General features: G+C 38.9%; 1 protein-coding gene across 1 annotated transcript in view; it reads left to right on the plus strand.

Annotated features, from left to right (window-relative positions):
- Nucleotides 1-27,942, plus strand: part of DLGAP2 (DLG associated protein 2) — a gene marked incomplete at its 3' end in the record, with an annotated part of 444,743 nt that overhangs the window by 192,310 nt on the left and 224,491 nt on the right. Inside the window, exon 3 of the mRNA XM_084202322.1 lies at nt 26,592-26,624. Within this exon, the coding sequence (XP_084058448.1) occupies nt 26,592-26,624 (33 nt within the window). The remainder of the gene's footprint in view (nt 1-26,591; nt 26,625-27,942) is intronic.

Here is a 27,942-nt window from a genome sequence, read left to right on the forward strand (position 1 = left end):
TTGTAAATCATTCTGAATTTCAGAGTAAGTCTTTTAGATAATATATGCAATTCTGAAATTCTTGTATATTCTTGGTAAAAAGGACTTTCACTGTGTCTCTGTGATACCTATGATGTGTATAGATGCTTTTGTGTTTTCCTTACTAGTACTCTAACACCTGTTTTTTACCAAAATATTCAGATGAAAGTCTATTCTCACTATTTTTCACACAGCTTTGCTGCAATATCTAATTTCTAGAATTTTATTTAATAAGTAAATCTGTGTTTTGAAAGCAGCAGTGGACTTCTTGCAACCTCAACTTTACTGTAGGAGAAAAACCTCATGCATCTACATATCCCAAGTAAAATTTCTTTCTGCTTCCCATCAGGTGCTATCACTTATCTCTTATCTTATGGAAATACCTGAAATTCCATTTCCCTTGGGACTGAGATGGATTTTGTGTGGCTGTTGGATTTTACCAGGGCATTATGGCATTGTTCCTAGGTTTTGAGCTTAATATGCATGTACAGTCAGTTTGTCTGTCTGTAAAGCTTCCCCTGAAAAGGTTAAGTTCTGTGTGTGTGGATCCTGGGCTATTGCACATCAGAGATGACAACGACATGAGGAGCTGCAGGGTGCTCGTAGCCCCATGGGAGCAGTGCACATGCCCTCCCCTGTCCTTTGGTGACACTCATAAGGTGGCCACAGCAGAGACAGCAGGACACTGTGGGTACAGGAAGGGAACTGACAGCTGCACAGAACAGAGGACCAAGGCAGGAACTACCAGGACAACTGTCAGAGTCACCAAGTAAAGGCAGAGAGCCAGCAAAACCAGAGCCAGTGAGGTAAGGGAAAATTAGAGCAGGAAGTTCATTGAGGAGGGGTTGAGGATGGTAAACAGGAATTGCTTGGGTACAGGGGGGAAATGAAGTATAAGATGAAGTAGGTCATCTGCTTGGAGCTTTTTGGGAATACCTGATGAGCAGCTTGTTCATGATCAGTGCAGTGTGGACAGCACATCTGTTGCAGCTGTGTGTGTGATGGTGCCTGACTGGCTTCAGAGCTTGGGGAACTGGGATGCTCTCCAAAACACCAGCAATGGAACTCCTAGATGCATGGACTGAACTTCTTAACAAAACTCTTGCAAACTCACTGATCTCAAAGATCTGAAGATTTTTATAACTGCAGGGAGAGAGACACAAATTCAATCAAACTAACAGAAAAACTTCAGTCTTGATTCCAAAGTCAGCTGTGTGAGCAATGGGCGTGTGCCCATGGGCCAGTCAGTGCACAGCCCTGGCACACAGTCAGGCAGGAGCTACCAAGAAAGCTGTGAGGAAGAGTGGGATGAGTTTAGAGAAATGTAGGTAAGAGAGGAATGGAATAAAAGTGGAATTACTACATAAAGGACTGCATGCATCCAGAGAACCTAGAATACAATAAAAGGTATGTCAGGAGTCAGAACATAATTGAAAACAAACAACAAAAAAACCCCAACCAACCAATCAACCAACCCACAAACTAATCAAAAACACAAAAGAAAAATGCATTGTAGCCCCTGCTTATGAAACCATGTATTTCAAATCCCCATGGATTTCCTCTGACATTTTTTGGATGAAGATGAATTATTTATTTAACTTCCTTTTTCCTCAGTGAATCATCTTCAGGAAAGTAGTCATCACAAACTTTAGACTTTGATAAAAATACCGTTTCCCCCCTTGCTTTTCTTTCAAACTTTATCTGCAAATTATTTCTATTGTTCTGACTCTGCACTGATAAAATAACACTCTTATTCTCACAGAACTAACATCATCTGCAAATTATCTTCTTTGTTCTGATGTCTTTTCCATATAATGTTCACTGACTTCACTTATGATGGGCAATCTTTGTGTCATTCATTTGGGCAAAGAATTTAGTATGGTGTATATCTCAGCTCTAAAGCTGTTATTGTGCAGATCCCAGAGGAAACTTTCTACTGTCCTCTAGTGTGCTGTGTTCACAAAAATAAAAACAATTAACTAAATAAATTTTCTTGTCTAATCAAACGTGTACAACTTAACATTCAAATCATCTTATAAATGTAGGTAATTTGGTTAATATTCAGAGGTTTCTTGTCATGGAAATCTCAGGTTTTGGCTTCATAATTACTTAGCATCATAAGATGAAGTACTGGGGACCCTATCTACACCAGACAAATAAGGAGATAGGAGCCAGAGGCTTTAATTTGCGAGTATTTGACACTGCTGTGGTTATGAATGATACCTTGGCCCCTGCTGGCCTTGGTAGCCTTTTCACCTGCATCTCTTTTCTCTTGTGACCTCAGGTACTGCAAAAGCCTGTTTGTTTTCAGTTTGTGTCTCACAGTTCAGAAAGAATACAATTAGAAGAGTGAAAATATTCAAAGCCTTAATGTACCGTCCAAGCAACTTGACACAATAGGGGACATTAAATTGACTTCAGATCATTCTCTTTCAGCTCTTAAAAAATGCACTCAACAGCCCTTCTCATACACCACTATAGTTGCTTTTCTCTTAACCCCTTAAAGACTGCTTAATCTGTTTGTCTCTAAACAATAATCAGCATGGATAAATCACTGATAATATCCCAAGTAAATGCAGGTATTCAAGTAATTCTCCTTGTTTTCTTTGCAATTTGATAAAGAAAATTCCACTGTTACTGGTACAAATTGCTGAAATTTGTTAGTGAAATAGAAAAATGAAAGATATGACATAGTTTACCTTGAAAAAAGTTGCCTTTTTACTACACAGTAGCCATTTTTTTACTTTTTCTTTTCTCAGAGTGCACTACATTTAAGTACAACAGCTCCATGTACCATTGTCTTTTCAGTGAACAAAAATTGATTTTATATCCGTACATGCGTGGTTTCTCCTATCTCTATTAACATCTCATTTTTGCCTGTTAACTTCTTATGCTATATGGTAAAATCTATGAGAAAAATTAGATATTGTATTACAAATAAAGTAGCTGAATATTCATGTCAGCCTTTATGTGGTTATGTGATTTGCTTGGAACACTTGTACCATAAATATTATGTTACATTTCTTTGTAGATGATATATGCGAAGAAACCCCCTGCTTTAAAATTATTTGTAACATATTGACGAAGCTTATTAGGATTATTTTTTAATACTCCTTTGACCTTATAACTGAAATTACTGAGATCTGATTTAAAATTATGTAAACTGGAATTCTGTATAGCAGCAGAAAAAAAAATCTCAGTTTCAAGTGCTGTTTGTGAGACATATGCTGGGATCCTCTGAGGAATGTTCACTTCCCAGTAACATGAAGTACCATTTGCTATCTCAGTGGGAATTGCCAGATATTGAACGTCAGGCCTGCCGCTGGTTCATTTGTATATTTTGGACCTTAGGCTTTTGTCATATGGGGGAGGAATGAAAGTGAGAGAATGGCAGAGAAAGGCACTTGCAGGAAGGAAAAATATATTTCTCTGGAGATAGTGGTGTATTTTTAATTGCAGCTGTTAAAAGCACTTGTCTGGCATGATAGGTTTGGCATGATGCCTTGTTCAAAGAAGGCTGGTTGTACTCTATCCTCTGTGACCCGAGAGAGACAGTGGTGCTGTTGTCACAGCCTTTTCAATCTTCATGCCCTCCAAGCTTTGGTGACTCAATTGCTTTGTGTAGCTCCTTGCCACCTCTATAAATACATCAGCAACAAAAGGAAGAAGAATTTCCATCCTTTACTTCATGCAGGGGGGAACTGTGACAAAGGATGAGGAAAAGGCTGAGGCACTTAATGCTTTCTTTACTCAGTCTTGAACAGTCAGACCAGTTGGTCTCTGCGCACCAGCCCCCTGAGCTGGAAGACAGGGACAGGGAGCAGAATGAAAACCCCATATCCCAGGGGGAAATGGCTGCTGAGCTGCTGCATCACCTCAACACACACAAGTCTGTGGAGCTGGATGGGATCAACCCCAGAGTACTGAGGGAGGTGGCAGAAAAACTCACAAAGGAATTTTCAATCATTTACCAGCAGCTCTGGCAAACCAGGGAGGGCCCAGCTGACTGGAAGTTTGCAAACGTAACACCCGTCTCTAAGAAGGATTGGAAGGAGAATCCAGGACCTACAGGCCTGTCAGTCTTACCTTAGTTCTGGGTGAGGTCATGGAGCAGATCATCTTGAGACTGGACTTTAGTGAAGCTTTTGATCCTACTTCCCGCAGTATTCTGGAGAAACTGGCTACTCACACCTTGAACAGGTGCACTTTTTGACAGGTAAAAGAAAATGAGTGTATGACTGAGCCCAGAGAGTGGTGGTGGAGTTATATCTAGCTGGCAGTGGTCATGAATGCTGTTCCCCAGGACTCAGTATTGGGGGCAGTCCTGTTTAATGTCTTTACCAGTGATCCAGATGAGAGGATCAAGTGTGCCCTCAGTCAGTTTGCAGGTGACACCAAGCTGGGTGGGGGTTGATCTCCTGGAGAGGAGGGAGGCTCTGCTGGGGGATCTGGACAGGCTGGATCAGTGGGACAAGGCCAGTTGTATGATGACCAACAAGGCAAAGTACCGAGTCCAGCCCTTGGGTCACAACAACCGGAGGCGTGGCTGTGGCTGGTGACAGGGTGGCTGGAATGGTGTCCAGTGGAAAAGGACCTGGAGGTGCTGGTGACAGTGTATGAACATGAACTCATGTGTGCCCAGGTGGCCAAGAAGGCCAGTGGCATCCTGGCCTGTGTCTGCAATAGTGTGGCCAGCAGGACCAGGGCAGGGATTTTCACAGAATTCACAGAATTTCACATAATCACTATGTTGGAAGAGACCTTTAAGATCATCGAATCCAGCCCATGTCCTAACACCTGAACTAAACCATGGCAGCAAGTGCCACATCCAATCTTCTTTTAAACACATGCAAGGATGGTGACTCCACCACCTCCCCAGGCAGACCATTCCAGTACTTTATCGTCTCTTCCTGCAAAATCTTTTTCCTAACATCCAACATATATTTCCCTTCTGTCGGTTCTGTCGGTTGCTGCCTGGAAACTCCCCCCATACTCAGCACTGATGAGGCTGCACCTGGAATCCTCTGCTCAGTTTTGGGCCCCTCACTACAAGGAAGACACTGAGGTGCTGGAGCAGATCCAGAAGCGCAGTGGAGCTATTGAAGGGTCTGGAGCACAAGTCTGATGGGATCAGGGATTGCTTAGCCTGGAAAAAACGAGGCTCAAGGAGAACATTACTGCTCTCTACAGCTATCTGAAAGGAGATTGGAGTGAGGTGGGGGTGAGTTTCTTCTCCCAAGTGACAAGCAATAGGACAAGAGGAAATAGCCTCAAGTTGCACCAGGGGAAGTTTAAATTGGATATTAGAACAAAAATTTTGTACCTAAATGGTCTTCAAGCATTGGAAGAGGCTTCCCAGGGAAGTGGTGGAGTCACCATTCCTGCAGATATTTAGAAGGTGTATGTGTGGCACTTTGGGAAATGGCTAGGGACTTAGCAGTGTAAGTTTAACTGTTGAAATCCATGACCTTAAAGGTCATTTTCAACCTAAATGACTCTAGTATTCTGTGATGGGAGGCAAGTGTATCTCAGAATAATTTCAGTATGGAAGCACCAAACTCAATTACCAGCATGTGTGTATGGGCAAACAGTCTTGAACCTTAGAACAAGAGACAGATTGTGTGCTGCTGGGTTAATGGTTGGACCCAATAATCTGAGACATTTCCTAATGTAAGTGATTCTATGATTGTGGGACTTTGTGTGCACAGGGCAAACACTGGAAAGCAGAAATTTGACTTGCCTATGCTGTCATCTCTAAGTATTTCAATAGCTACCTTCCTACTGTAGATAGCATGAACGTGAATTAAGGTGAATTAAGGTGAATTAAAGATCATTACATGAATACTTCAGATGAGGGTAAAGTGAGTAAGTTATATTACAGTTGAAATATTTTGCATGGATAGATATTTTGCCCGGTATTGCTCTCATAACTAGTGGGAATCAAAGGTAAGGGTTATGAAACTTACTAAACAGCACCAATTAATTTTCCTAGAAAGTTTAATAAAATTTAATGACCATTCCCTATGACATTTTAACAAAAAATTAATATCATGATTCCTGTTTTATAGAAACCTTCTATGTTCCTTAGCTAGTGAAACCTAATATATTAAAATAGTCTTACATGATTTGTACCAGTATGTTTTTAACTTTTATACTCATGGATTAAAAAAAAAAAAAATTGGTGAGATTAATCTTGTAGGAGAGTGTGATTTTCAGCAAATAGGATTGTGAAGCTAATTTTTTGGAACTCGTCCTCCCAACCACAGGACATCAGCTTTCTTCATGCCCCCTCAGAAAAGCAAACATGACACTAAAGACAGAGGCAAGGTGGGTAGAGTGAGACTTAGCCTGTATTCAAGCAGTAAGAAGCCCTTATGCAGCTTTAATAATGATCATTATTATAATTATTAACCATTATTACTTTATTTCCCTGGGCAAAGTTATGGGTTAGAAGAACATTTGTTTCTTACGGTTTTGATCTTATTCAGTCTATAAAATTATAAATGAGTAGCCACAACTGATAACAGGAAGCTAGGGAGGAATTTTGCTTTCCCATATTCCCCTTTAGGTGTTGTCACACCCTACCTAGCTTATGTACAGCCTTTCATTGAAGTATATCACTGAAGGATTCTATTTTTTTTTAGTCCTCTATGAAAAAGTGTGTTATGGCATTCTGACCCATAAGTATGTGAACATAACGTTTACATCCCCCAATGGCTCTTTGTTCACGTTCAGAAAAATCACAGTCCTTTCTCTAGCTACTTGTTGAACAGTAAACTGTCAACATAAAAAAATAAAAACTCTTGATATTTTTTGACTGGAGACAAAACAGTGGAAGCACTTACATGAACCTTAGAGCACAAGTCATTGTTTTAGGATTAGATTTCAAATGCACCAGGGTTTTGTAAACCATACCTAATTCTTCACACACTTCTTTTCTCCAGCTTCTGAGAGAAAGGAAAATGCAGCCACTTTTTAATGTGAACCTTTTATATTAACCCAGCCTGGCTGGATGCTGTGTTGTGAGGGAAAGAGTTACAGCTGAGAATGACTAGCAGAAAAAGAGCCAGCACTGATTATCCAGACTAAAGGCCAAAGGGGGAGACATAACAGGTTGCAGCAGCCTTTTGCAGTTTATTTTTTTTTTATTAAAGTGGAACAAGTCCATTTCCTTCTCATTTTCCACCTGAGAAAATTCTTTGCAAAGGTAACAGGACAAGCTTTTAACAGAAACAGTAAAAAAATTGTCACTAATATTTAAGAACCTTCCTGTTGGATGATAAAAAACATGCATTTGCTTTAATAATATTTAACATATTTAACATATTGCAGATTTCATTATGCCTGTCACAGACACTTTTACTAAAACTTGATTTCTGTGATTTTTTATTACATATTCCATGACTGGGGAAAAATTTCCTGCAACATAAAAGACTACTGGATTTTGAATTTTTTGACTATTACATAATGAAAAGGGATATGATTTTGGTATCAAGCTAGATCAGCCATGTTTCAGAGCTGTGCTGTGCTGGACTGTTTTTCTCTGTAATAGATACTGAACTGCACCACTGGTATGGTTGAATAACTTTAGACAGCTCTTCCTTGTGTCCATGCTCATTTGTGGATCAGGTTTCCTGAATGGGGCTCTTTCCCATGGTACACATGTTCTTATCAGAGACCCATAGAATGGTTTTTGTTGGAAGGGATCTTAAAGATCATCAAGTGCCAACTGCCCTGCCATGAGCAGGAACAGCTTCCACGAGACCAGGTTGCCCAGACCCCCATCCAGCCTGACCCTGAACACTTCTAAGAGTGGGACATCCACAGCTCCTCAGTTCCAGTGCCTTACCAATCTCTTAGTGAAAGATTTATTCTTAATATCTAATCTAAACCCACTCTCTTTCAAGGATAGATTTTTCAAGCTATCTCTTTTCCAAGCTGATCAATCCCAACTCTCTCAGCCTCTATATCTTTCCTTATAGGACAGGTGCTCCAGACCTCTGATCATCTTTGTGGCTCTGTCTTGCTCCACAGGTCCCTGTCTTTCCTATGCTGGGGGCCCTAGAGCTGGACACATAATTCAGGTAGGGTCTCATGAGAGTGGAGCACAGGAAGAGAATCACCTCCTCTGATCTACTGGCCACGATGATTTGATGCAGCCCAGGATGCAGTTGGCTTTTGGGGCTGCAAGTGGACATTGCTAGATGATGTTGAGCTTGTCCACCAGCTAGCTTTTCCTCAAGGCTAGTCTCTATTCATTCTCTACCCCACCTGCATTTGTGCTTGGGGTTGCTCTGATCCAGCTGTGGGACCTTGCACTTGGCCTTGTTGATCTTCATAAGGTTCACATAGGCCCAGCTCACAAGTCTGTGAAGGTCCCTCTGGGTGACATTCCTTCCCCCCAGTGTGCCAATTGCGCCACACTCCACGTGTTTAGTGTCACCCACAAACTTCACAGATTCCACAGAATATTCCAAGTTGGAAGGGACCCACAAGGATCACTGAATTCAGCTCTTAAATGGATGGTTCACACAGGAATCAACTGGCAACCTTGGTGTTATACCCATGCTCTCACCAACTGAGCTAATCTCAGGGTCCACAATTGCTAGGATGCACTCAATTTCACTGTCCACATCCCAAGAAAGTTGTTAAACTAACGTCACCAGTCCCAATGCCAACTCCTGAAGATCATCACTTATCACTGGTTTGCACTTGAACATCAAGACTTTGACTATAGCTCCTTGAGTATAACCATCCAGCCAATTCCCTATGGGCCCTAAATGAAGCCAATTTACTGGCTGAAATGGCTGGACCGTGTTTTCTCAGGAACTATGAACTCCCACTGGTCAGAAGTTATTTGTGTTAACTAACCTATCTTACAAGTGATACTGAATATAAAGCATATCAGTAAATTAGAATGTTACTTAAAAAGTAGTCTTAATTTGCACAGTAAATATGTTATTTTTTCTCAAAGATAAATGGCAATATGATTCTATGTGAGTATATGAATCCAGATTTCATCCTGGGGATGAAATTGGTGTCAGAGCCAGTTTTGTTCCCATTGCTCCAGTGAAGTACTAATCAGATGACTGACAATAACAGCAGCAAAGTACCACTTTACTCAGTACAGTTAAATTTATGGTTATATTGTTACAGGAAGATAAAACTGCATGTTTCCTACCTACCAGGTAGAAAAGAGGAAGCATGTAAAAGAATAAGAAATAAATAGTTTGCATACAAAAATGTAAAGTAAAAGTCTTATTCTTTCTTGTAGATATGGGTTGAAAGTACTCCAAAGGACACTCAAGCTTTAGGGAAATGTTCTAAGAACAGTACTTTAGAGATTCTCTGTTCAGTTAAAAAATTTACTGTGCTTTTTCAATACTGGTTAATAAGTACTTTGAGATCACTAACTCCCTGCAAACTTGAGGGACACAATCAAAGAAAACATCTCTGTGTTCTATTCTTTGATCAAACTGTAATTAATATCTTATATAGATCAGACATATTAAAATTCTTCATAAAATATTGGCTTTAATGATTTGTAATTTACTAGCTGAAAATTAGGTTTATACTGAACATTTCAATGGCACATTGTATTTGGAAAGCAACCAAGTTGTTTGATTAATTCTGGAACTAAAGCAACTATCTTACAGATTCATGACCTATGTTCCTGTGTTGCAGTAGCCTGGTCCTTTCCTCTTGTTCCTTATAAATAAGCTTCCTCCCACCCTAAGTAATGTCTTTACTTCCTCGATAACATCTGCTAGGCTTTCCTATTCACAGTATGCTTGGCTGTCTCCCATGTTCCCTAAATCCCAGCTGCTGGGGAAGGAGCAGCTTGTATAAGAGCTGATTTCAACATAATACGTGTGTTGATTGAGAGATGAACAAATCTGATTGTTGCTGAGTTTGTATGGCTGCCTTTCCAGTGGGGGTCTTAGGCTGGGTTTCTGTCTCCTCTTTCCAGATGCCAATATTCTCAAATATCTTAGCAACTTGTCTTCTAAGTGCCAAGCTCCCTGGTGAAAAGCAGAAGAGCGGGCATGGGTGGTGGGAATAGTGCAGAGAAGAGTAAGAGAATTCACAAAGGGATAGAAATTCAAATATATGCAATCTCCTTATCAAAGCAAAATTTAAAAGGAGAATCAAGGTAGGAAGAAAACAGCTTACCTGTTTGTGTCCTGGTCCACAAATGGGATCCAAAGTAGTGGCAGGGACATTGCCTTAAGAGCCTTCCCAGTATTACTTAATTTTGTCCAGAAAATTTCCTTCCAGACCCTCTGGAGAGGAAATTACCTACAATACACCCCTCAGTGATCACTCCAGTGTCCTCCCCTACCCATGACCCATCCTCACATATCTTCTCTCCCATAGTGACCACACTTCCTCCCAGCCTTGCCCCCAGCCTCGGTCCTAGTTTCTACCCCAGAATGCTCTTCCCAGTCCTCTGGTCCCAACCCTTCCCACCTCCACTTCTCCTGTGGGCCACACCTAATTCGGTGCCCCATATGCATCTGCCTATTTTCTCAGCCAGGTCCAAGTACTTTGATTTACATGGATAGGCCTGAGCTAATGGATTGCCCTTACCTTTTGAATTTGTTCCCCAAGGTCACTTGGACCAACTTGTTGTAGGTTACTCTGACAGCAAAGCACGTCCCTTCCCTTGGGCTCCTTGCTTGCTGTGTTGGTTTTGCTTGGCCTGGTGTTTGGTAGCAGGAGGGCCACAGAGGTGGCTTCTGTGAGAAGCTTCCACCATGTCCAGCAGAGCCCATCCCGGATGGCTCTGAAGATGGACGTGCTGCTGGCCAAACTTGGGAATTAGAGAAGCTGGTAATGCCTCTGTGATGACATAGTTAAGAAGAGAATCAGAACAATGTGGGCACAATTTTTTCCCTAGCCTGAGAAAAGGATGAGGTGAGAGAATGAGAAGGAAACAACATGGGCACACCGAGGTCAGTGAAGAAGGAGGAAGAGGAGGTGCTCCAGGTGCCAGAGCTGAAATTCCTCTGCAGGCTGTGGTGCAGCCCATGGGATCCACAGGGAATGCAGAGATCCACCCGCAGCCCATGGGGATCCACAGGGAATGCAGAGATCCACCTGCAGCCCATGGGGATCCACAGGGAATGCAGAGATCCACCTGCAGCCCATGGGGATCCACAGGGAATGCAGAGATCCACCCACAGCCCGTGGGAATCCATGGGGGATGCAGAGATCCACCCACAGCCCGTGGGGTAGATGCCCAAGCTGGAGAGGATTCCTGGAGGAGGCTGTGGTCCAGTGGCAGACCCAGTAGAGGTAGGGGGCCCTTGGTTCCAGGCTGGAGCAGCCTGTCCTTGGAGGACTGCACCCCATGGAAGAGTGACCCACGCTGCAGCAGTTTTGGGTCTGTGTGCTTACGGTAGGGACTCACGTTGCATCAGTTTTGGGAGGACTGCTGCTTGTGGGAGTGGACCCACATTGGAGAAGTCCACAGAGAACTGTCTCCCATGGGAAGGACCCCACAGTGCAGCAGGGGAAGGACTCCCCTCCCTGAATAGCAGAAGAAAATCTCAGGGGACGAACTTATGGAACCCCCATGCTCTGTCTCCCTGTGCTGTTGGTGGGAAGGAGGGAGGGTTTGGGGGAAAAATGGTGGTTTTGAAGGGTTAATTTTACTTCTCATGGTCCTCCTCTGATTCTCTTAGTAATAAATTCACTTTGTCTCAATAAGCTGAGCCTGTTTTGCACTTGGAGTGTTTTCTCCTGGTCCTTATCTCAACACAAGAACTCTTTGTTAATTTTTCTCTCCTCTGCCCAGCTGTGGCAGGGGAAGATGAGCGAGTGACTTTCGTGGGTGTCTGGAGGTGGCAACCATGTGTCCAACCATGGCACTTGCTAACACAGATGTCAATGTCAGAAGTGATTTTTGCAAGCATAGAGACCAGTTCACAGAGAAGAAGTTTGAACTGGAATGGAAGTGAGCAATTGAGATGATAGGGGCTTCTGTAGTGATCATGAAAGAGGAATGCATACTTTAAAAGAGAAAATATTATGGGTTGACAAGTTTTACACACCAAGGGGAAGGCCAAGAAGGGATATGATTGCTCTCTATAAATATTTCAAGAAGGTAAACAGCAGAAATAAAGATAAGTTTTATAGTCTAAATTATATTGCCAGCAGAAGGATAAACTGGCTATGAATTAATGTCAGTTCCAATTTAGTGGGATGGTTTTAGTCCTCCAAGACTGAGGCTCCTGTAACAGTGTTGTAAGAGCAACAAAAAATATCCCACCTATGTTTGGGTGAAGTTTGTCAAATCATGAATGAGATGGGGAAAGGCTCACTCAACAGCACTGGGAGTCTGGTGCTTGGGGAGTACCACTAGGACACCAATTTTTGACAGTAATGCACTGCCTTGCTGTAAACTCCCATGCCTGCCAGAGCCGGATGCAATATTCTAGATGGTTTTTAATAAATGCCTGAAGCACTAATAATACCACTTTACTTTTTGCTATATCTATTTATTAATGTAACCTGCTATCATCTTTGCCTTCTTTTCCAGCAGCTGTGAAATGATTTGATGGTTTTAATTATTTTTCATAATAACCCCCAAATTCCTCTCTTGATTAGCTTCCTAGATGAAAATTCCATTTAGTATATATTCTCTAACTTGGTGTTTGGTTTCCCTGCTAATTATCTCACATTTTTTTCCTGTGTTAAGCTGCATTTGCCATCTGCTCATCCAGTCAAAAAATAATGGAAAACCTTTTTGAATCCGATTGCATTCTCCTAATTACTGGTTCTATCTCCAGTTGTGTTATTACCCACAGATTGAAAGATCTTGGGCCAAATAATTAGCAAAAAACCTGAGATTCCTTTGATTCTGGCTGAGCCACGCTGATACATACCAAGATCCTGATCTTTCGCTTCCTAGTGTCTAAAGTTCTCCATCTTTCAAAAAATAAACATCTGAGTCCCACTTCTCTCAATTTTCATACACAGTATTGATGCTGCATTTCCCACCCTTGGGCCAAGCTCCCACTGTGAATGAGTATTTCATTCAGCTGTATTCAGCAAGTACTCTCTCCAGGGAATTCACATGAAGTTAGTGGCACTTCCAATGAGCTTCAATATTTCAATAAACATGAACTGAACATTTATTTTTGCTATGCATATGTGAGCATTTGCAGATGTTTGGCAATATCAATGCTTACAGCATTAAAAAAAACCCCAAACTGACATCTTAAGTTCTCATATGTATCTTTTCTTCTTTCTCTCTATCTACTGATTTTATTTTTCAGCTTCTCAGTGTTTCTGTATGCCATTTTGGTGTAGGTACTCTTTAAGCCTTGCACTTGGTTTCTGTGATGCTGTTACCTCCTGATAGTTTTTGCATTATTGTCCTGGGTTGAGCCTGGCTGGATGTCACGTGCCCACCAAAGCCTGTCTATCACTTCCCTCTGCAGCTGGATGAGGGAGAGCAAATATTACAAATGGTTCATGAATTGAGATAAGGACATGGAGATCACTCACCAAATACTGTCATGGGCTAAACAGGCTAGAATTAGAGTTACTAATTACATTTATTACTAACAAAATCAGAGTGGCATAATGAAGTAAAATCCCCCCTTCCCAGCTCTACCTTCGCCCCCAGAAGTGCAGGGTGAAAGGGAGGGGAGTTATGGTTCATCACAGACTGTTTCTGTCACTGCTCCAGGAACAGAGTCCTTCCCCTGCTCCAGCTTGGGATCCCTCCCACAAGAGAGAGTTTTCTATGAACTGCTCCAACATGAGTCCCTCCCATGGGCGAGTTCCCCTCAAACTGCTGCAGCGTTGCTCACTCTTACACAGGGCACAGTTCTTCAAGGACAGACTCCAGGGCGTGCTCCTCTCTCCATGGGTCTCCCACAGGGTCACAGCCTCCTCTCAGGCATCCCCCTGCTCCAGTGTGGGTCTCCTCCACAGGCTGCAGGTGGATTTTTCTAAAATGTGCCTGCTTTGAAATTGGCCCAGGTTAGGAGATCCTTAAATACTCTTACAGTAAAGAAAAGGAAATTTAAGAATATCTATTCCCTCCTTCCCTTTACCCAGTTTTCTGACATTTAAGAGGGCTTTCTTTCTCTCTCTCTATCTTGCCTATGATTTTTTGATTATGGTAATGCAATAAATAAAATTGTAAAAGGCTAATATTTACTTTGTTCTGCTGAAATCAGTGTAAATATTTAGGTGTTTGCTTTTGTAGGTTTTGCATCACATGTAATTAATTATGTGAAAGCATGTAATTTCTCATCCAGAAATTTATTTTGTTATTGTGAAAAATAGTTTGATTAATTATTTTAATCCTATGGAACAAGATGGAACTGAACTTACAGTCCTAGAGAAATTAATGTATGCTTTTAGAACATGAAAAAATTAAAAATGTGTGTTGGAAAACTTTTATGAATATTCTCAAAGCATTTCAATTTCTTTGTGTAGTTTAGATATTAGACAAATTTTGCTGGATTATTATGGAAATAGTAAAGCTAGGCTAGACAATTTATATTGTAAAACTTCAAGTAAGACAAAGCATTTGTAAGTCTAATAGATAGAATTATGTCATTACTAGTACATCATACAATTAGTTCATGAAGTCTGTATAGTTTTTTAAAGGGTCAAAAATATTAATGGAAAATTTTATATGTAGGGAAACTTGTTATTATTTAACCCCCCTCTTAGCCAATGTTACATTTACTGCTTTTCAACCACACCTGAGGTACAATAGTTTTAGAAGTGAAACAGTGACTGTCTATTTACATCATCCAATAATGAAAATGTCTTAAACAAGAAAACTTTGATAAATAGTCCTGAAAAATTGCTATGATAAATCATTCTTGTTTTTTTTTAAAGATGAAGCATTAAATCTGAACGACATCTAATGTCACATGTGTGTATATCTGTTTTCTGTTGATTAGGAATTCAGGGGTGTTTCTGTGATCAGGAGAATTTATAATGCAAAATTCTTTAGCATTATAAACGGCTCATTTGTGGCATTTATTTATGAATAACTTTTGTATTTTTTATAGTTTGACTATGAAAGATGGATCATAACTTTTTCATTACTTGTCTCTGGCCAGTAATTCAATATTATCTTCTTGTTAAAAATAATCTCCTTAGTTTTAAGTTTTCAGGAATTTTCCCCTCAGTTACATCTTGCAAATAGTTTGATGGAGGCCATCAAATTTTGGTAATCACACATGTGTGTTTATAATTTCTAAATTTATGGCCAGTCCTGATGATGACCTCACTCATATGATTGTTTAGGGGTCAGTCAGCCGTGTTTAGAATGTTTATCTGAAAGAAAAGGCTGCATTAACAACAAATTTCTCATGATTGAAACATTTTTTTTCCTTTAAATATTCTGTCAGAAAAACAGATCAAGGGTGGTGGCAGTTTCTTTGCATGATTTTGAACACTGGATCATAAAGAGAAACTTCTCCATCATTCTGATTTTTCATTTGTGTATGCAAACTGTTTCCAGTATCTTGTTAGAAAGTAGAGAACAGTGTCTCTCATTACCCTAAAATTGAAAGAGACAGTTTCAATAAGTATTTTATTTAATACATATGGAAATGAAAGAAAGGTAGTTCTGAAAAATAGGGAGAAATTGTTATGGCTTCAAACTCAGTTAACTTATCTGAGAAATTTTGGGCATTTAATATGGACCTAGTGTATTTTCTGGTCTTCTGCTTTTGTCTCTCTCTCAAAAGTGAAAAGCAATTATGCAACTCCATTTTAGGTTTAGCACATCAAAAAGTTTGTTTTCCAAAAGGCAGTAGCATTCAGATGGGACTATTAGTAGTATCCTGTCCTTAGGCTAGGTTGGTCAGTGGAAGTTTGCTCCAGTGATGACAATGTCAGTGATTTGTACTCAATTAGCTGAGTATAGTATACATTAATTTAACCCTGAGAGTTTTATGAGGGTTTCAATATATCAAAAATAATGTCTAAAACACTTGCACGGCTTGAGCTGAGATCCTAATTTTGGTGCTGCTTTAAAATCAGATGAATGCATCCCACATCAGTTTTGTGTGTTTACATTTCAGGTTCTCTGAAGCTTCTATATGACATATAGAGATCTGTGATACTTAGCAGTTACAACAATGGCAGAGTGCATGTTAACAATCTGTATTTTGACCTTTCAGTGGTTGTGCTCTGTACATAGACTCCTAATACTGCAGATTTGGACTTCCTTGTAGCTAGCTATTAAAGCAATCACCAGACCATTGCAAAGGCATAAAGTAAGTGAAGGTCAAATCACTGGCAGTGAATTCTAGCTTGCTGCAGTAATCTAAAGGGAAATGCTGGCTGAAAGAGGTACCACTTGCTGTGTAGATGGTGCACTGAAGAAAGCAAGAGGCTCATACAGTTGAAAAGATCTAGTGATTTTAAAATCCGCTGTAACAACTTCACTTTTGGCTATTTAAAGTGTAATTAATTAGTTTTTCTACAAAAAGATCAGATTTTTCAGTCATTGAATGCTAGATCTCAGAATAGCTTAAAATATGTTTTGCATCCTCAAATCCTTTTTCTTTATTGCGATTCTACATTTTTTGTCAAAGGATTTATCTAGTTATTAATAATGTTCATTCAGTTGTAACTGGAATTTTGTGTTGGTTTTGTATATGACTGTTCATGAGGAATGTTCACTATAGAAAACCATGCATGAAAAGCTTCCAGATGTGCTCAGTTTTACACTTTGTTCCAGCACAGGGACTTCATACAAGTGTGGGTGAATATTTCACCAGAGAAAAGTTGGGAGCTCGAAGTTGATGCTATTTACAGAAAACAGCAAACTTTTTTTTTTTTTCTGTTTAGCTCACTGGAAAGTTTCTATAACTCCAAATAAATGTTTAATTTTTATTTTAAAAGCTAAAATTAAGAACTCATTTTTTGACCTCAGGTCTGAGTCCTTCAGTGAGCTCTTTGTGCCTTTGTAGTGGTTCAGATAAAGGTCGCATTTATGTATCCAGCGATATGAAGGTGTTTTAAATCATCATCACAATAGACTTTTTTTTACCCTGAGAGAGTTTAAGATGGAGAAGTAAGAATTTTTATGGACTAGCTTTATTAACTTATTTTTTTGGCAGCAAATGCTGTATAGCATAAACGGATTTTGGTTTAATTTCTTGAAATCAGTTTTAGTGCTTCACACTAAATTTGTGCTTCTTCTGTATTTGCTCTCCAGAAGACAATGCTTCTGACAGAGAGTAGAGACTGTATTGTAGCTCTCCTCCTGAGATATGCAGATATATTTAGAAATATCATCAGATCTCAAAGACTGTTCAGTGTACACCTCCTAACAGTTTCAGCTCAGAGCTCTAGTAAACTTAGTTCCCCTCAGCCTGTATTTAAGAAAGAACTCAAAGTGGATTCTTTCTCAGGACAGTGGAAAATTCTTACACAACTGATCAGACCTTGAGCTATGATCTCTAGCTATTGCCACTGCCTGGCACATCAAAATTGTGTAAACATCCTCAAGTTAGCATATGAGGTTACTGCATATTTGGGACTGGATCAGGTCAAAGCTTTAAAGTTGTATATCACTGTCCTTTTGAGTTTGAGTTAGGACCTAGAAGTGTAGGACTTTTGTAAGGACCTCAGAAGTGTGTCTGCAGCAATGAGGGCTGACTGCACACTGGCACATCAGTACAGCTAGCAGGTTAAAGGGAGAGATTGTTCCCCTCTTTTTGGCACTTCAGATGCTGCAATTGGAGCAGGGCCCAGTGGTGGCCCTTACCCACCCCCACCCCCGCACAAGACACACAGACAAGTTGGACCATGTCCAGAGGATGGCCACCAAGATGGGCAGGGTGCTGAAGTAGATGATGCACAAGGAGACACTGAAGAGACCTGGATTTGTTCAGCCTGAGGCTGAGGAAGCTAAAAGGAGAACAGAGCTAATTGCTGTCCTCAGCTGCTTAATGGCTCATTACAGCCAGATGGAGCCAGACTGTTAATGGACATGCACAGTGTAAGGACAGGAGGGAACAGAGAGATGTTGCAGCAAGGGAAATTTCAATTAGATTTGAGGTATAAACTCATCATTGTGAGGGTAGTCAAACAGTGGAACAGTTGCCCAGAGTGAAAGTTAATTCTCTTTCCTGGTGGATTTTCAAAACTCGAGCAGGCAATGCCTTGAGAAAGGGGAGGTTACTTTGGCAGTATTCTGCTTTGAGGGATAAACTCTAACAACCTCTGAACATCTCTTCCAATCCCTACTGCTCTGAGCTGGTATACATTGCTGACTTTATATGAAGGACATCATTCAAGCCTTGCCCAGATATGGATACATCCCCTTAAAATTGTTACGTGTTTTTGTAGACCCTTTGTATTTCAAACTACCTCCTTAAATTCGTTTTTAAAGTCAAATCCCCACTCCATTTAGAGGCTTTCAAAATCTGATTCCTACATGAGAGTAAATAAAGAGAAAAGAGTGAAAAAATCAATTTAACCTTCAGAGAACCAGAGCATCAGATTGTGTGACATACTCTGTACCTGTGCAGTCCCATCCTAGTTTTTTTGCCATGCCCCTATTTGGTTCTTTGTTATATCGTACTCAGCTTGGATTTGTACCATTTTTATTTGTTCTTATGAGGCTCTGAGAGTATTGGTGAAATCTCTTAAAACGCCCAAAAGGAAATAAGATTGAGAAAAAAAAGAGACAGGAATGATGCTATTTAGCCTGGGTAGTTTTGCACTCGTGTGCTATTGACCCTGAATTGAACTCCAATGACACTTGCATTGGCTCCAGAGGGCTTTTGGAGCAAGCAAGGTTCAGCCTGTCTTCAGTTCTGTATTTCACAGCATTCTCATGGGTCATCACTCCGACAATTTTTGATCATCACCCTTGCCCTCCATGGTATTTTTCAAAATCATGCTACAATGTGATAAGGGGGTGGCAAGTTTCTTAACCTTGTCTGGGAGGAATATGACTCACTTTAACCTTCAACATCACTAGAAAATGAAGAAAATGATAACAAATACAAATGCATTTTCACTTCATAAATCTGTCACCTGGTCTTTTTTGGTATACCAGATATTTAGACTCCCCACTTGGATACTGTACATTTGAAATGTGTATCAGAAGTGTGCTAAAGCACATCCTTTTTATTACTATGTTTATGGCTGCTCCTCTGTAAAGAAAGCATTTATGTCCAGATCACCAAGAGAAACATTAGTTCCTTTTTTATTTCTTGAGTGGCTAATATTTTGCTTTTTATTGCTTCAGTTATTTTTGTTTTCCTGTGAAAATATCTGATTTTCTGATCTCTTTTGGCTTTGTTAATGCACGTGTAATGTGTAAACTCCATATGGAGAAGGATCTGATGTGCAAATACTGTGAATAGGTCCTGGCATTGCTTTGAGCATGAACCCTATATTTTTATCTGGGGAAAATAATGGTCTCTTAGTGCTTGCTTTATGCATTTGGTTGGATGTCAGTTCATTTGCTCAAAAATATACCAAGTTTGCTTCCAGGCTGGTTGATTTTCTTCAGCTTTAGACTCATTCTATTTTAATAATGGCATTCTGTATTCTGTTTATATTTGAAGTTCTTTCAGTATCTTCACTTCTCAGGACTACTCATTTGCCTTGCTCTGTCTTTCCCAGTATAGCCCAGCTGCTAGGCTCTCACAGGCAGCTGGCTTATTTACTATTGTAGTTTTCCTAGTCTCCAAAACTTCAGTAGCTATTTTTTTTTCCTAACCTCAAGGCCCAGTCCTAGGCAGTAAAAGGGCTCAAGCCATAAATACAGTTGAAAGTAAGTATTCAAGAAAGCTGAAATTGCAAATGCAGGGGAATCTCATCTTGAGAATGGTCATACTATGATCAGCAGTGAGAGGAAGGCAGCAAAGTAAGCTCTTAGACTCAGCAAGAAGTACTTGTAGAAATAGTTTCAAAGGAATTAAATACATTTATCCACTGTATCCTCAACAACTCTAAACAATTGTTGTGATTATGTTTTTCAGCATGTTCTGCATGATGAAGTGGCTTCTTTTTCTGAGTAAAAAAAGAACCACAGAAAAACAAAACAAGTTTCAAGACAGACAGATACGTTTACCTATAGATACACATTTGTTGTTTTCTTTTAATTGAAGTTATTTTCATTTCCTTTATGACTGCTCAAGGAAATGGGTCAAAAACACTATCTAAGTGCAAAAATACTTGCTTTCTCTCCCTATTGTGCCATTTGTCAGCACTCATAGTACTAAAAGAAATATAGTGCTTTGGTGTAAAGATAATAATTTTGATTATTTTTATGACTTCATAGTTTCAAACAAGTAGTTGTAAAAAGTACCTTGAATGCTTTGTGGATTTGGTTTACATGGATTACCTTAATAGGGTTTGTACTGCAAAAGTGCATCAACAAAGTTTCTTTGAATTAATTTCATTCTTATGATGGCAACTGATCCAGGTACCTCTAGTCAAATTTCTGTCCAAAAGGACAAGTGAGAAATCATCTGAGTCAAGAAAATAGTGCTGCCTTAAATTAGGTCAATAACATTCTTAGAAATAGAAGAGATTTTCAGAGGGTAAATATTTTGCAGTACCAGGCAGTCGAAGGGCTTTGGTCATGAAGTGTATTCAGAGTGGGGTACTTACAACTGTATGATACAGCCAAGTTGGAGAGCAGAAAAGATGAGAATTGCACACTGTGACTGAGAGAAAAACTGAGGAATTAGAATTGAGAAAAAACCCAAAACTTAAGGAAATGAGTATGAATTAGATATTATTATTTTTTCCCCTGAGTGCATTAATCATTTTATTCTCCATCTGCATATGGAGGGTTTTATTCCCTGTCATTGGAGGCTTTAGAGCACATTTTAGAAAAAATCTGTAGGTAAAATGGGCTTTGTAGAAGAAAAGGCTAGTTGTTCTTTGTAGATGTCTCTCAATCCCTTACCTAAATGGGTGACTGAACACAGAGCAGGACATCTCCAAGGGATTTGCTCTAGCATCGGTGTGGAACAAAGAGGATATTGTGGGTGGACAATCTTGGTAGACATGCCAAAATCCTGCACTTTATCCTACAGGTCTGTCCCGTTGATGTTTCAGCAGATGATACTGTGAGATACCAACAGGAGAAAAGAGCTAAAACAGATAAAGCAAAAGGTGTAGGAGAAAAAATACACGAGGAGAGACGACTGAAAACATAGTTCATAATACTTGAGCTTTTATTGGTGCTATTACAGGCATGTTTAGATGCAAATATTGGATTAAACTCCTTAAAATTATTGTTTTCACAGTAGACCCTTAAATCGTGATTTGCTTTTCAGCCACACTAAATCTCAATATAATGCATGGCTACTCTATTTCCCTTTGAGTGCCACACAGTTCTGTTTCATTAACATCACTAAAATGACATAAAGAGACTGATGACATAGGGTGCTGATGAAAATGATGAAAGAGTTGTGTTTGCCTTTAGAACAAAAATCTAAAGAATTATCTGCTAAATTTCCTCTTTTAAATAATAATAATAATAATAATAATAATAATAATAATAATAATAATAATAGTAATAATAATAATTTTTTGCCTAAGTGAATGGGGAAAGGCAAAGTTACTTTTTTTTTTTGTCAGGCAAACCATATTTCCTTATTTCTTTGTGAAACAAAAATAATTTCTGGTTTTCCTCTTATGCATGGAATTCTGCATTCAAATAGGCAGTGATATTCAGTAATTGTACAGTGCTATCTGCTCTTTTTGGCCAATTAGTAAATAGATCTAGTGGGGGAAAAAAGGAAAAGAAAATAGAGAAATATAGGCAACAGAGAACCTGCATGTTCCTAATTGAAATTTAAAGTAATATAGGCAGCAAGGAAGAGCTGTGCAGGGTATCTGGAAGTACCAGATGAAAAGAGAGACAGAGAGGCCTGTTACAAAAATGAAGAGGAGATACGGAACAGGATATGTGGTATACTATTCAAAGTGTAGTCAGAAGTGCTGACATCATGTATTTTCTGAATGTAGTGCTGAGGTGAGAAGTTATCCCCAGCACTGCTTCTCACCTTTGCACATTATTTCTCACCATATTGTCACTTCCATAATACCTGGTCAAAATCGTCCAGATTGGACTCTATAAATTGGAAAACCCCTGTTGAGTGCATAGTGTACAGTAAAGTGTAGTGTTAAATACCCTCCAGTATTTTATTAAATTAAAAATATTACTGATATATGGTGTCTTAACCCTGATCCATTATATAGCCTGCATGGATGTTTTGAATTGCAATTTTTTTTAATGGCTATTTTGTATATTTCACCTGGCCCTTATATTGATTTCTTTACTCTACTTCTTTATAGAAGATTTGATAGTACTTGCACCAGCCATACAAGAAAAGTATATATACAAAGAATGAAACATTAATGTGTTTAGCAGGATAATTTATTTTTACTCTAATTTAAAATTGTATGTTGAACTCAGTTTTTTGCATTTTTTTTTTGAGAAATGATGTTGGCATTTATATGTCTGTTTTGCTATTTTTAGTTGTTCTTATCATTGAGATTGGGAAAGAAAAACTATAAAAATGAAATATGTTTCATAATATTTGGAGGAAAAACATATATTGTGTCTATGACAAATTTGTTTCTTTATAGGATCTTTCTTATGACCTATTTTGTCAGCAAATTCATGTATCTGGGAGTATTATTTCTGTTGGCTAGACAATTTCAAAATGACAGAGTGAGATTAATAACAGAAATACAGGTTTTCCTTGTTATATTGATTTATTGGGCCCTAAATCTCTGAATGCTCACCTGTATTAGTCATTTTACTATTGAGAGCTGTAACAAAAAGTTAGTCAGATGTACGAGTGTTTGCAAGAAGGAGCATTTTTGTTAAGTGCAATTAATTAGCAACATACAGCAAAGAACTAATACCTCCTGTGAAAGTATCACTACAATACTTTGGATGGATCAGACATGTACAGGCATAATCCATTTCTAGGAATTGTGCAAGGGAGAGACTTAAGAAATATTTTTGTCTGAAACGTGGTCATGTCCCTGCTTCTATTTCATCCACTTCAACATTCTATTCAGCATGGGTGGAGAAGAGTTACTTGTCTGAGGCCATCATTTCTCATACATTAGCATGGCTAAAAAAGGTGGGAGACTTGGATCAGGGGACTCATTAAGACTTGATATGCTAGTTTATTTTTTTCTGAATGAACATTGATACCAAGCTGCAGGTGAGTGAGTAGATGGCATTCCCATTGCAAACATGTTAAGTGTGTGCTGGGCTACGTCAGCACGAGTATGATTAGCAAGTTGTCAAGTTGTTACTTCCCTCTGGTGCTGGTGAGGCACATGGAATAATGTGTGCACTGGTTGGGGCTCCCTGCTTCCACAAGCATAGGGAGAAAATGAAGGAAGTCTAGCAGAGAGCCCTCTGCTCAGAGTGGTTGAAAGAGATGGGCTTGTCTGGTCTGTTGGGGTGAAGATCCACAGTGGGCTGCATGAAGGGGATTCAGAGGATGGAGCAAAAGTCACTTGGGCAATGCTGAGTGATATAACAAGGAAGAATGGCCACAAAGAGCAGACCAAGAAATTAAAATACAGCTTAAGGAGGCTGATGCAGCACTGGTGCAGGCTGCTCATTGAGGTTGTGGAATCTCCATCCTTGGTGACTTTCAGGACTTGACTATTAAGCCCCAGCAGAACTGAACTTGTATTGGCAAAAGCCCTTCTCTTCTCTGAGTGGGAGGCTGAACTAGTTCATCTGCAGAGGTCACCTATAATAAACACTCCTCTTTTGCAGTAAATATGTAAATATTAATATGAAGTCTAAGACCTTTTAAAACATTAAAAAGAAAAATATTAATGAGTAATTTTTAAAAAAGCAACATCTTGATTTTGATTTTGTGCTACGTAAGTTTCTAAGACAGATTAGGTGGCTGTTTCTTTCCTCTCCTTGGTTAATTTTTTGAGATTAGATCTTGCTGATCCACTCAACTAATGCTGATACACTCAACTTTGGTTGAGATGAATCTAAGCCTAAACAATGCAATTTCACCTGATGGAATGGTATGCTGTAGTCACGTCCTTCAGTGCTGTCATTTGCCACCAGAAGTGAAATTAAAATTAGAAAAAAATTGAATTTATACAGGTATTTAAAGATCTTTTCTACCAGCATACAGCAACTTCACTACAGGGAAAAGAAGTTAAAATAAGTGGGAAATCATAGCTTCTTAACAAAATTTTGAGATTTTTGTATTTCCATATAATGTAAATCTGCAAATAATTGAGTGCCATGTGTATGTTTTACGTGTTGTGGTTTTAGAAAACTGAGGGCGTGCAGTCTCTCAACAATAGTCATAGAACCTACAGATCTAAACAGACTCTACAGAGGAATAATTATTTCTGTCTCTCTCACGCAGGCTCTGTGGAAAGCAGGGCTCTGTACAACCTCCTTGTTGTGTTGTTTACATGCCTGCTAGAAGTGGTTGTGTTTTTACTTGTGCCTCAACCTGTTTATGTCCAGCACAACAACAAGGGTATCTAGTCTCCCCACCCCAGGGGCAAACTACAGCAGAGAAATTCATAAACAGAAACTTCCTGGTGAATTATCCACATCCACAAAGTCTGCTTCTTACCCACATAGAGAGAGGCACTGCTGTCAGTTTGGAATGATTCCCAGCTGCTGGAAGGCATAAAAAACAAAATCCCCCCATGAAGTCTCCTCAGGCATGCTGAGATAGGGGGGCACCTGGGTTGCTCACAGATACGGGACCTTAAAAAAACATCTGAGAAAGTCCAAAAAAGCAGCAGTCTGGCAGGGATAGTGCTGACACCTTTCTAGCTGTTGATAACTTTCTGAAACTAGTCATAGCTGCATAGCTGCAAGCTTTGTTTTGCAGGTAGCCTATCTAGCCTGCTGCAGACTTGTAATATTGGCACTAATTTATGTTTATGAGGAAAAAAGAGGGAAGCTAGTCATTTGTACTGTTGAGTGGGGACCTTTCGAAGGTGGTGTTTGAAGGTGCCAAATATGTCAGGCAGACTCTTTGGATTGTAAAAAACTGGTGAGCAGTTGTTAGCAGAACAAAGAGGATAAAAAGAAGTCAGAAGTTCAGAAAGCAAGTCTCAGATTATTCTTCCTTACCAATCAGGATAACAAACTACAAACAGGCAGGCAGCCCATCTCAGTAGAACCTCAGAAACTCTTTGAATTAAATGTGAAAAAAAGTTCTTCTGGTCTGGTTCCTCTGCATCACTTCATGTTGTGGCAAGTGCATTTGTTGTGTGCAGTGAAAGGAACTGGCCTGAATTACCTGTGGCCAGGCTTTTCGTGCTCTTCACTGGAGATTTTCTCAAGGCTGCTGTTGGGGTGCTGTTTCTAGTTTGTCACCTCTGCTGGGGACACTGAGTCTGTCCATACAAACTTTGGCTACATGTTTCGAGGTGCTGAGCTGCTCTAAATGTCATTCCTTTCTATCAGGCAACTTTATGGTGTTCTATATATAAGTTGTGATCTACTCATCAACAACAGAGCTGCCTGGAAAAACTCATTTTTCCTCATTCCTTTCTCACATGCATGCGTCAGTCTCTAACAGTAGTAAAACTCCAGTGATTAACGTGTTTAAAATACATGAAGGATGTAGGGTCAAGTGCCATTACAAGGTGGGTTACTGTGAGACAGCTCCCTGTCTGTATGGAGAAAGTTCTTCTAAATAGCTAGCAGTGTCACTGCAGCACTATAGAGCTTAAACTGCCCAGTGCATGGGTTTCATATTGTGTTTCTCTGACATTTTTTGCCTTTGAGGGAAAATCATAGCTAAAGTCAAATCTTCTATTTGTTATCCAAGGTTGAGATCATTTCAGCAAGCTTTTATAGTGGACTTTTATTTGCCAGGCATGTTAAACTAATTTTTGTACTGATTTCATATTAAAATTTATACACTCACACGTGTGTGTGTGTGTGTGTGTGTGTGCCTGCATAGATAGATAGATAGATAGATAGATAGATAGATAGATAGATAGATAGATAGATAGATAAAATAGTAACTGCACATTTAGAGATTGGAGATTGTATGTTTGTTATGAAGGAGTTTAATTTCCTTCATTTCTATGCTTGAGTATTTTGCAAAGTATAAGTGTACATTTGAATGGCTGTTTGACTTCTCTTGCCTGGAGGACTTGGGAGTCTTTTATGAGAAAGGAATATAGCTCTGTCACTATTACTGTTTGCTACCTCCAATAGTAGACTTTAGCAGACTTTAACTTTTTATTTGAGTGACTGTTGTCACTGCAGTATTGTACATATCAAAATACAAAAAAATCTTGTGGAAGCAAAAAGTCCTGCTACATGAAAACAATCTGGAGTCTCTGAAGGTGATAGTTACATAAATGTAACTAAACATTTATATAGTTCTATTTTAAAATTCTTCCTGCAAAACTCCTTTTTTATTTTTTAATATTTTGCACCTTTTACAGATATGTGTGCTGGAAATAGAATTGTGTTTTTGTGCTAACTTTGAGTCCTCTGAGTTTTGTTATATTTGGATATCATTATGACATCCTAAAATAAAGAAATTATAATTTTCTCTTTTTCTTTGCAGAGTCACAGTGTACACTCTGTGGGGAGCCTGAAGGTGAGTGTTTTTTCCTACTAATATTTTTCAAAGCAGCTAGAAGTGAACACTTCATTTTAATATTACTCATGTGCAATAGATTGGAAATAGTACATAAACGGTGGAAACCAATGAAAGACATTCTACCCTATGTTAGATTCAAAAAGCTATTTGAATTAAGCTGAGCACGTGCTCTAGGCAAGAAATAACTTAAAGGACAAATATTCCATTAGAACAAAAATTTAAATGTTTACTTTTATTGTTCTTTTTTGTATTTTTCAAACTAATTTGTCAGTAAGTGGGAGTGTTAAGAGACATTTAAGGACATCAATTTGATTATGGAAATCATCAATATTGGATGTAAAAGAGAAATGAAAAATATTTTTAGATTTTAGATTAGATATTACATTTACAGAGAAGCTAACACATTTTAGCAGATGTGGTGAATAAATGCTGCTTCTGAAACAAAGATAATTAAACAGAAACCTATGTAGTTCAAATACATCCCACATGGCAGTTTGCTGGTTTGTTTTGTTGGGGTTTTTTCCAAGTGATTAATTAAATACCAAGATGAGACACACATTCCACTTAAATGAATGCACAAGCATTGAGAATGTGGTTTTTAAAGTATGCCATTATTGAAGAAAATATCTCTTATTTATTTATTTATTTATTAACATTGGTGCTCTTATATAGAAAATGTTGAAAGGTTGACTTAGTTTGAAATCAACCACCTGGAGTCTTTCTAAGGAATAGAGTTCAAAATAGTTGGTGTAAATGGGGCAAGGACTCAAAAATAAAATGATAGATTCTAGGCTTTTCACAAAGACATTCAACTTTATGTCTTGAATAGTTGCTGATAAAAAAGTTTCAGCTTCTAATGTTTTATAAATTTAGTAGGGATAAGTTATTAGGATATGAAGCCTGGAAGTGGAAAGCTTTGAGACCTTGCACCTACTAAAATAACTCAGTAAATTAAATAATAATTATCTCCTTCTCTTTTGTTATCTACTGACAAATAATTCTTTTAGAAATTTGTTTTGACTGCATTCTTTTAATAAACAGTCAATTGTTGATTTTTTAATTTTCTTTGTCCTTTATTTGATAAATTTATAATAGTACAGATACATGTATGAAAAGGAAAAATGAGATTGGTGTTTGTTTGCCTTTCATGAGATATTTCTCTCCTGATAAAGCTGGCCAACTTTAAAGTTATGCATTGGATTAGTTCTGTTTTATTATATGCTGTGCCTGCTTCATAACAATAGTTTTCCTTTCTTTTCATTACTGCTCTTTCATACCTCTTCAGCTTTGCAAATATTAATAAATATATATGGAC

The sequence above is a fragment of the Fringilla coelebs genome (assembly GCF_963513975.1).
Source record: "Fringilla coelebs genome assembly, chromosome: 3".
Taxonomy (NCBI): Eukaryota; Metazoa; Chordata; class Aves; order Passeriformes; family Fringillidae; genus Fringilla; species Fringilla coelebs.